Raw genomic sequence first — 11,415 nt, 5'->3', positions numbered from 1 at the left:
TTTGCATGGTAGGGCCAAGAAAAAGTCAATGTGTTCAGAATGGAGATGGAAGAACACTTGATTGTATCCTACTTGAGCCTCATGGTCTGATTTACCATATCTAACATAAATCTTCAGTAAACTAATCTGTTCACTGAAAGGGATAGTTCACCCCAAAAATTAAAATTTTGTCATCATTTACTGGTAAAATAGGGACAAACCCAGCACGGGGTTGTATTTAACCCAGCATTTTTTAGAGTGTATGTTTGTCAATTATTTAACAGTAACAGTACATCCTAGTTTCTATTATAAAATCCAACAATTTTTGTATATTTGTATTGTTATTTATCTTTTGGCAGAACCATCATTATTATTGTAAGTCAATGTGTTCAGAATGGAGATGGAAGAACACTTGATTGTATCCTACTTGAGCCTCATGGTCTGATTTACCATATCTAACATAAATCTTCAGTAAACTAATCTGTTCACTGAAAGGGATAGTTCACCCCAAAAATTAAAATTTTGTCATCATTTACTCACCCTCATGTTGTTCCAGACCTGTATGAATTTCTTTCTTCGCTTGAGGTTGAGTAAGGGCCTGTTTACACTTCAGTCACCTGGTCACTTCATGCGTTAACTCAGATCGGATAGCTATAGCTATAAAAAGTTTATAAAAGGATGGATGGAAACAAGAAGACTAAAAAATAAGACTTATTCTTAAGACTTAATAATAATAAGCCCCCCACCCTCCAATTTTAACACTGGCAACGGTAAAAAAGTATTATATTTCAGAGCCTCTATAAAAGAAATCTGATACTGATTGTTTGCGTCCACACAGTAAGGCGATTCAGTTGTTTGTGAAATAATGGCTGTACGACAGTGCGCTCTTGTGTTCAAAATATAGAAGTGCACAAGAGATTATTTCACCGCACGTACGCATGCGTAGAAATGCCAGCGTCTTAACAGTTCTGCGCTCTGGCAGCATATGGGCTTGGAGGTGATGGATTCTTGTCAGTGAAGTATGGAATCTTAAAAAACATGTCCATATAAAGTATGTATGTATGTTTTGTATGCATGTATGTAGCCAATGCATTTATTGTTTGTTTGTCTGTTAGTACACTCTAAAAAATGCTGGGTTAAATACAACCCCGTGCTGGGTTTGTCCCTATTTTACCCAGCACTGGGTTGTATTTAACCCAGCATTTTTTAGAGTGTACTCTCTTATAAAATAAGCACCACGATACTACTCGGTCCTATATGTTTTTTTATTATTTTTATATATATATATTTTTTTTAAACGGTAGTGGTACAATGGTAGAACCATGGTATTCTTTGAAGTACCTTGGATTACTATGTAAATAGTGTGATAGGTATTGCCATCTGAGACTGTAACAGTACCATGTTACTGCTCTTGTACCTGCATGCATTATGACATTATGATTATCAACTCAATAAAAGGATATCTTAAGAAGGACAGTGTTATTTCTATAAAGTTGAATACATTATTATTATCATCATTTTTATTAAGTAGAAGTAAACAATTAGTAGCAATAAGAACTTAAGTTTCTCAATGCACATGTTGCACACTGCAGGATTGTGAAATGTCACGTCAGTTATGCTTATGTGTAGCACTGTCAATTATTCATTTGAACTTATTGTTATTATTGCCATGAAGATTTATTAAGTATGAATATGAAAACTCTACAGGTGCATGATGTTTGTGAAGGCGGGGCATGGCTTTGAAAGGGAGGGGAGAAAGGGGCGAGGTGCTGTATGCAAACACGTCCAAGAGAGAGATGGCAACGTCAACGCGCATTATGATGAGCCCATGGAACCGTCGGATGTGAACGCACTTCTTCCTCCCGTTGGTGATCGACCCCTATATAGGTTTACATATCTGATCATCTGACACTGATCGGCGCATCTCTCTTGAAGAGACCAGGCACGAAGCAGAAGCTAAGAAAAAAAAATCATTCAAGTGCTCTCCTTTCGGTCTGCAGGAGGGACGGGAGGAGACTGACTGCGCTTCCCCGCATCATACTCTTCCTCTCGCTGCTGATAACCCCATCACAATGGCTCTGACCATCTGCACCAGATTTACGGACGAATATCAGCTTTTTGAAGAGCTCGGAAAGTAAGTGTTGGATCTTCTACTGCAGGATCACTGCATTCCTGTGCATTTGTTATATAATATGCACGCCTGATGTTACTGAACGCACAATGAAATGATGCGGCTGCGACGCGTCTTCTATTTGACAGCTCCGCTATAATTGCAGCGATCGCTTATAATAACCTTGCCGTGAGCGCTTGATTACACAGTCTCTGTCTCAGAGCTTTGTGAGCTGCCAACCCAGACGACTTTCTTTGACAATCACGGGCGCGTTTGGAACCCGAACAGAACGTTCCAAACGTGCCCGTGATGCCCAAAATGCAGTGTGTAGGTAGGCACCGCTCTAGGTTTTGTGACGCGGCCATTGTGATCATCACGTCAGATATCTGAACAGCTGGGAAAATGTACATTTTAGGGGGGTGGGGTTCGGGCTTTTTCCCCCAGAGACAGAAATACTCATGGCAATGCGACAACAGTGCAGACACACGTTCCCATACCGTTAATTATCGCGTTGGGGATTCCTCAAGTTGCGTTTGACTGGGGAGGGGGAGGGTGCACAGAGGCCACATCGGTGGTCCCGATGTGCAAGGGTTTCAGGAGATAGCCTACACTAGTAGATTTCAGCATGTGATCTATTTATTTCTGCGTGCAGTTGCGTTCAGATCTAAAATGACCCGGATTGAGTTCGTTTTTAAGCCCATTGTGACCTTAAATTGAAATCACTTGAATAACAGTCCGTACAAAATATGTTGTCGAAACGTCTCTGCGCCATCTGCGCGGTGGCATCGTGTAGAAAGATTGGGCACCACAGCTTGGCTCCCCACTGTTACATAGAGATGCCTATTTTTCTATTTGCAGTTTTTGATTTTCATAAAATAGGCTAGAAATGATCACTATGCTGTATTACTTATCTGAACACCTCCAAAAGAAGTCGGAACAAAAGGTTTGGCGTGTATGAATTATTTTTTGTATATATATACGTTTTAACAGCGTTTCCAAATAATGTTTCACTAGCCACAAAAGTACAATTCCAAGTCAGAGTGCGCTAAATAGACGCTCGCGAAGTCGCTTTTACCTGAGGAGGTTACTATAGCAACAATATGCTGCTCGAGCACATTCCATTAGGATCAGTATATCCTCACATTTACTAAACATTAGTTGCTTACTATCATTAATTATTACTTTATTATGTATATATATGCACGTCACAAATATGTACAAATGATCAAAACTAAATTAATATTTTAAATATAATCCATGAAAATGTGGATGGTTTGCACAGGGAATAGGCCTACACCTGTATTTATTGTTAAATATTATTTTTATAAGGTAATTTATACTTTTTAATTCCAAAAAGCTTTTTTATTTTATATATATATATATATACACACACACACACACACACACACACACACACACACAATGCAATTTTAATATGCTTAAAATAAAAGCATTATTTAAATAGTTTTTATGTTTTTGTAAACATTTAAAAAATGTTATATTCTATAAGATACACATACATATATAGTATAAATGTTATAATATATACTATCAATATAAACCAGATATGGTTATAATAAATAACATTATTTAAATCATTTTTTAATGATTTTGTAAATAATGTATTGACCCCTAAAGGATTGTCTTTACAGTAAATAAATTATAGTAATATTACACCACACACACACACACACACACACACACACACACATATATATATTGGCCATATATGGTGAGGTGATTTAACCTTTAATGTAGAATGTTTACGTTTTTTTCTCAAAATTATTACCTTTTTTTTATAGTGAAATTTGGGGGAAAATGCATCATTGTCTCATTCTGTATGAGTGAAGAACAACCACACCAGAGGGGACATTTAAGTTGGCATCCCTCATTTCCAGCAAGTGGACACACAGATTTGATATGCTAAACAATTTCAAAACTCCCACACACATTCATCAAACACACACGGACAAACAACCATGGAAATTCGTAGTTGTGTAACATTGGAAGCGCTCAGGCTGTGCCTCCATCACGACACAGATTCTGCTCTCTATGCCATATGTTCTATCTGTTCGGAATCAGGGCCTCGTGCCCATTTTTTCCCTCACCGTCTTCTCTTTTTTCCCCTCTTCTTCAGGGGTGCATTCTCTGTTGTGAGGCGATGTGTGAAGATATCATCCGGCCAAGAGTATGCGGCCAAAATCATCAACACAAAGAAGCTGTCAGCCAGGGGTAGGTGACTTTTATTTAGTGTGGTGTGCTCCGTCAGGTGCGATGCAGGACTTGAGTACAGTTAATGGAGCATCTAGTTCAGCTGAACATGACAATATTCTGATGTAAGAGCAGCACATCCGGTTGAACTGGGATAACGCAAGAGACTATGCATCTGGGTCTCATCTGGAGCTCTGTACGTGTGCTCTGACGTAACAGATGCTTGCGTCTAAGCATAGCTGTGAAGAAGCTGAGGGATTATGTGTCTGAGAACCACATACATCCACATATCACTCTGAACACTGTATATGAATGAGTCTGGATGAAGTAAGTTGGGTGGTTTGTGTTTTTGTGTGTATAAGCACAGTAACATGTGATGTGTGTGTGTGTGTGTATATATATGTGTGCTTTCAATGGCTTTGGCTGGTCTTATCCCCTGTTGGAAAGCGAGCGACCCAGTTCTTTCAGATCTGTCAGTGTAATTGTCGCTGCTGGCCTGTTTGCCTGCAGGCTCTGCTGCTATAGGGCAAAACAACCAATCACCCTCCTTCCCACCCTCAGACCATCCAATCATTTCTCTTCTCCCACAGCATCTCTCCTCCTAAGAGCCAATCATATGACTCATGTTGCCTTTATCTCAACAATTCCATCTTTGTGCTTTAAAGTTTCCCCTTTTTGAAATGTGAATTTAGCATGGGAAATCGAGAATATTTTTTGGATCATTAGGATTGAATTACTCCCCCCTCCCTTTTCTGCAAAGTGGGACTAAAATGGACACCTAGATTCTGGGATCAGTATCACTGCGCTGGTGCATGCTGGGATAGCGTTTCCAAAAATACAGCATCGAGTGGTGTGGCAGTTTATGTTGTATTCATCTCTCTCTCATACTCTCCGCGCACTGCAGTGCTCCGCTGAACTGGATGCTGTTCCGTGTCAGAGATGGTCTTAACCTCTTTCCACGATAAGCCCAGGAACTGCGATTTTATGAGCACACACATGTATATAAATGCCACTGCACACAGACACAGACACATTGACACTAGATCCTTGCAAGTGGGATCATGACCTCCAGTCCTAGATTAATGCAGGGTAAAGGGTGACATTTAAGGATGTGAGGTGATTACTGACAGGTCAAAAACTGCTGATTTCTGGCTTAGTGCATGAGAAAAAAACTCAAAATGTAGAAAAAATCATATGACCCCTTTAAAGATATGTATTGTAATTGAAATCTACAGACGCAAATAGATAAAGTGCAATAAAATAAACACAAGTTGATTTGGGATGTTTTCTTTTCACTAATATTAAACAACACATTATGAAATGTAAAACAGCACAAAATCTCAGCATTGACCTCAGCATGTTTTTGCCTGTAGTGTCTTGCCTTTAAAATAAAGGTTCCAAAAGGGGGTTTGCAGTGATGCCATAGAAAAAACATTTCCAAGAAGTTCTCTGTAGAAACTTTCAAGCAAAGGAACCATGTTTTTTCTCACTGTGAAGGACATTTTAACAATTTGAAACATTTTCTACTATAAAGAACCTTTTGTGCAATGGAAAGGTTCCATTTTAAAGGTTCTTTATGGAACCATAGATGCCAATTAAGAACCCTGTGTCTGAATATTCATACTTCTTTACTGTAAAGTAGGTGTACAGTACCAAACACCATAACAGACGTGTTTTCAGCAGCAAAAATATCTCTGTTCACTGCTCTAAATTAGTAAGGATAATGCTTAAAAGTCACAGAAATCTGATGTTAGAACTAAACACAATAAATACACAAAAAATGATAAAAATACAGTCGGTTTATTTGAAAATAATTTCATAAGCAGATCTCTTCTTAGGAGAATTCATCTTGTGTGTGTGATTGGAAAAAACATACTGATTAATAATGATGAGAATTGTTTGCTGTTGTGTAAAAATAGAAAAACACAGAGGAGGATAAAGACTGTAAATGAGCGAACTGGAATAAGAAAGTCAAAAGAGAGGTCAACAAAACAAGCTGAGTACAGATTGTGTATTACGTAAGGCAAATGCCATGTAGAAGAGCAGAGGCAACAAAATACAGAAAAGAACAATGAGAAGAAGAAGGCATAGTGTTTGGAGTTAGATGAAGAGGAGGGAGAGAATAAGAAAGCAGAAATACAGTAGACTGGTGTCTGACAAAACAACCAGATGGTCGTTGTCCATGTTGATGGCGCTACTGTATGTGTTTATGTTATATCAGATGAATGTTAAAAGAAAGAATCTGCTAGTTTATTACGATTTTGTCTCTTGGTGGTGACACTAACTGAGAAAAAACAATCCTCTCTGACCTCATTTGTCCTCATTTGGTCCTCCTGAGCATTGCAGTGCTGTGCTCAGCTGTACCTCATTTTATAATCATTGCTTTGATGTAGGCCTACTGGAGCTTAGTATGGGTAGACGCTGTATTTTATGTGACATGAATGAAAACAAGGCTATGAAGGATAGAAGTACAGTATGTTCAGTGGTTTGTATGGTTGTGTCATTTGGTGTTGATCGCTACGTTGAGACAACCCTTGTGTATCGACAGGTTTGTCTGTGGTTAATATTTTCAAATTGTTGTGCATTTTACTTATATTTACATTAGGGGGCCTCAGTAAACATCCAATGGGGCCGCAAGATGACTTGATTTAAAATAAGACAAAACAAGAATTAAAAATGAGCTAAACTTCAGCTGAAATCAAGATATTTTCATTCACCCCCTCAACAACAGTTTTCAGCATTTAGCCTGCACAGTTATAAATAGAATTAAGAATTAAGTGTAGTATGGACATTATATCAACAGTTATTATTGATATTTGTTTTTATTAGTGAATTAACTAAAGATTGTCTCAATTTAAATTCAAATTAGAATTGATTTACACTTTCAGTATAAAATTACCACATTTATTATCCAACACTTTTTGCAGCAAATATTTTCAGAGCAAAAACATTTCAAATTTTTGAATCTTTTATTCCATTCAGTGTTCATAGAGCGCTTATTTGGCAGAGCAGTCTGTTCAGTTCACATATGCTGTTTTTTTTTTTGTGTTCTTTCACACAGTGAATTCATAATGAATGTTTCTCATTACGATGCTAAGTTGAACATTTCTGAATCAGAGACTGTGTTAATGAAGAATTCACATGAGCCCTGTCTGAGCTGCTGTTCAAGACACAATGTTCATTACCTCTGAATCTCCTTGACCTATGTTGAGTCATTCACTCTTGGTGTGAGAGAGAGAGGCTACAATCACATGATAGGCTATGGTGCAGCAAAGCTAAAAATAAACTCATTGGTTTCTCAGACAGCACCTCACATGCGGCCATACAACACACACATTCACTCACTCACTCACTCACTCACACACTCACACACTCACACACACACACACACACACACACACATACACAGACAGAGGGTTAAATGGAGATGGAATGAACTGAACACATATGGATTGGCAAATAAACAGCCAAATATGTTTTTTTCTTCCTATAAGTCTTATATAATCACTTTATGGTGTTTTACATAAGCAGTTTGACATCAATTCTAAATCATAAGCATCTTAAAGACATTTTCTAAATGTCTGTTTAACATTTCACAGGAAACTTATTCTAAAAAATACATCTTCCAGATGAAAACAGGCACATCAAAAAGACGTCTCCATGGTGTACCTGTGCTATCAGCTATACATTCCGACAGCGATTAGCCTCATAACTGATTGGCCTACTAGCTCAGCGTACTGCTAGCTGATTAGCCAGATAGCTGAGCATACCGCTAACTGGTTAACCTGTAACCCTCCATTGTGAAGAAGAATTACACTTTAGCATACTTTTAAAGTATCAAGTACTAATATCACTTATATAAAAAATAATATGCTTTGAAAGAAAATATCTAAGTGAACTGAATGTATTATAGTTTAAACTTATATTAAATGTATTTAGTTGAACTTATGAGTGCTTTCTGACCCACTTAAGTAGGATGTTATTTCATAATTCTGGTGCTTTTGAAATATGGTTAAAGTGTACTGCAACATGTACTATCAAGAATCATGGTAAACTAAAATATACTTCAGTGTCATTTCCACTGAAATGTTGTCATGTATTTAAATACATTTGTAATTCCACATTTATAATTTATGCAATTTAGTAAATTTAAAATATACTGGAAAAATATACTATTAACTTGAAATGTAATATCAAATATCACAAAGTTAAAAGTATAATCAAGTATTTTAGATGTGCTTTAGTATGTTGTGTATTGTAGTGTATTTAAGTGTGTTAAGAAACATACAGTAGTGATGAAAGTGTATTATTTTTAAGTACATTTAAATGGCCTTTTATTTCATTAATATTGTATTTTCTGTAAGTACATTTTTAAAAAATACACTTTTCAAATTTTGTACTTTAAAATTTGAAGTACACTTTCAAGTGAACATTCAATACAGTTAAGCGCACTTCTTTTTCACAAGGTCTAGCATACACTATATGCAAATTACTACACTATTTATTTCTACTAAGTATAACTGTGACTTTTTACGAAAGGATAAGCATATATATTGCAAATATTGCAGTCACTGGTCAAAAAATACCTGAATGACCTTCTGCTTCTTTCAGGATTCTGCAGTGTGCATCTAATTGACACTTTACTATCCCACAAGTCCTCAAACTGGTAAATGAAGTGACCCATGGCTGATGTTATAGGTCACATGACAGTTCCAACATGACACATGTAGTATATCCAGCTCTTATTTGTACTACACACATGTATACTTACAGAAGATACTTTAATAGTCAAGAAGTACTGTAAGTTATTTATTAAATGTGGTACTACTAGGCAATATACAAATTTGGATGCAGTGGAAATTTTTGCAAGACACTGGAATGCCATTATAGATCCTTCTGGCGTAATTTAACACTTGAACACGTAAATACAAGAATGCAAACTTATGATTACATACAGTATATGGCTGATGTTTGTCAGATATTCTGGTCTATGTTTTCTTTTTCTGGCTGCATCTAAAACCTAAGCCATCATACCTGCAAGGACTGCATTTTTCAGTTTTTGAACACAGCCTATTTCTCTGTTCATGTACAAAACTAGTAGGTCAGTGCTTAGACTGTGTAGTATAGCACAGAGAGAAACTCAATGCCCACTTTAATAAACTAGGCCATGGAATTCTGAGGAGAGATAGCTAGGGCACTTTTAATTAGAGACACATTCTCTCAGTTCCCCGTTTCTCTCTTTAGCTCTTTGACCAGTAGTTCAGATTATCTCATGTCTGGGGGCTGTAACTCGCTAGAGTTTACAGTCTCGTTGGAGCTAAAGGGTCACTTGCCTGAGAGACACAGAGGTCTATCGCCTTCTGTCCTTGAGGGTGTAAACAAAAGGAGCTAAACTGCATCACAGTTTGCAGAATAGTCAGTATAATGTTTCACGCTGAACCGTGTATCCATTGACAACTGAATGTTCTGTTCTAAACTCTTATCTGGGTGGTTGAAGTTATACATCCTCAGTGGCAATCCTTTGCAATAATTTTGATAGTCTGACAGGTCATCAATTTGAAAAGTGATAGACTGATGCATCAGCCAGGCCAATAAATCAGCTATTTTGAGATTATTGGCCTCGCTTGGCCAATTAACAGAAGCATTAGCTCTCCCTGATGTCTCCTTAATGTCTCTCCTAGTGTCAGTTTCAAAATCGATCATCAGCCTAGTCAATGAATTATGGATTTCTTACAAATATTTTTAGTGGGGTTTCGGAAGTCGGATAATCACTTTCTTCATAGCGCTATTGATTTTTAATTAACAATAAAAGAATAAAAAAAAGCTCTGAAGTTACTTCTGTGTTTTTGTAGTTTTATTTAAGTTTTTTTTTTTTTGTGTAATAGCCTAATTCCCTGTGAATACTGCCGCTGCACACAATCCTGCAGTGGTCAACACACTGGATTTACCAATCAGAGTAGTAACCGTTACTATGGAAACAAGAACTGCACTGGTTGCGACTGATGTAATTGAATCAGTCTTCCTGCAATTTCACTTGTACACAAAAAAGACTATTTTGCGATAAACTTCAAACATATTACATTTTATAATTGTAATAAATGTCTAAAAAAAGAATCATTTATATTTTATCGTTCATTTTTTAATTATTTGATTGTCATTTGCAATTCTTCATGGGGTTTGTAGTTAAATGATTACATTCATGGCTTACAACTCTTGATTGAAGAAAAAAAAATGGAGACAAATACTTTGGAATCAAGACTGCTGAAAATTGTGCTGTCACTAATATTGTAAAAAAAAAAAAATTAAGATTATTTGTGAACGTTGTAGCCTATATCAAATATATTGGCTTTATAGTTTTCAGTATTGGCCATTGATAACCCATATCAGATAACCAGTGACCACTATTACCAGTCTCGTCCATGTAATGGACACTGAGTATTGGGCATCTCAGTGTGAAAACTTGGCAAGTTTGCAGTAAAGCTGAACAGTTTGCAGTATCCTTTGTAAGACTTTGGGGTGGGAGTTTTTGACTTGGTATTTAATGGTGGGATAAGTATATTAATCATGAACAATTCAACATCCCAACTGTTAAGAGAGGCATCTACAGTGGTTTGCAATTGAACTTGAATTGTCAGTTTATGTACCCCAAAAATACAAATATATGCTTTCGAATTTTGTCCGGACTACTTACATACTTGCAGCACTAGTAAAAAAAGAACAGTAACAGTATATAAATCAAACTGTATCTGCAAGATAAAGAAGTCAGTGCATGGTTCTTTTCTGGTCTGAATATAGGCAGCTGGGTACAGATCAGAATATTGTGAACCTTGCTATTTATTTATTTATCAAGCACGATTGCTATGGCCAAGTCAAAGGACTAGGTTTGGTCATTCATTTCAGAGGTTTATTGCTCTCTCTCCCCCTCCCTCTCTCTCTCTCTCTCTCTCTCTCTCTCTGATGATCTCTCTATCTCACACGCACAGCTTCACACACACACACACACACACACACACACACACACACACATACACATACACATACACACTCACACACACGCTCTCGCACACGAACTCGCACACACACACACACACACACACACTCACATACTCACACGC

At 37.1% G+C, this 11,415-nt stretch overlaps 1 protein-coding gene across 1 annotated transcript in view; it reads left to right on the top strand.

Moving 5' to 3' along the window:
• Nucleotides 1-1,757: 1,757 nt before the first annotated feature.
• The window catches only part of LOC107702309 (calcium/calmodulin-dependent protein kinase type II delta 2 chain), a 41,822-nt gene continuing 32,164 nt past the window's right edge, over nucleotides 1,758-11,415 (top strand). The window contains exons 1-2 of the mRNA XM_016504582.1: nucleotides 1,758-2,113; nucleotides 4,227-4,321. Of these exons, the coding sequence (XP_016360068.1) occupies nucleotides 2,052-2,113; nucleotides 4,227-4,321 (157 nt within the window). The 5' untranslated portion in view covers nucleotides 1,758-2,051. The remainder of the gene's footprint in view (nucleotides 2,114-4,226; nucleotides 4,322-11,415) is intronic.

The sequence above is a fragment of the Sinocyclocheilus anshuiensis genome, unplaced genomic scaffold (assembly GCF_001515605.1).
Source record: "Sinocyclocheilus anshuiensis isolate Anshui unplaced genomic scaffold, SAMN03320099.WGS_v1.1 scaffold86, whole genome shotgun sequence".
NCBI lineage: Eukaryota > Metazoa > Chordata > Actinopteri > Cypriniformes > Cyprinidae > Sinocyclocheilus > Sinocyclocheilus anshuiensis.
This window is presented reverse-complemented; position numbering and strand designations above follow the sequence as displayed.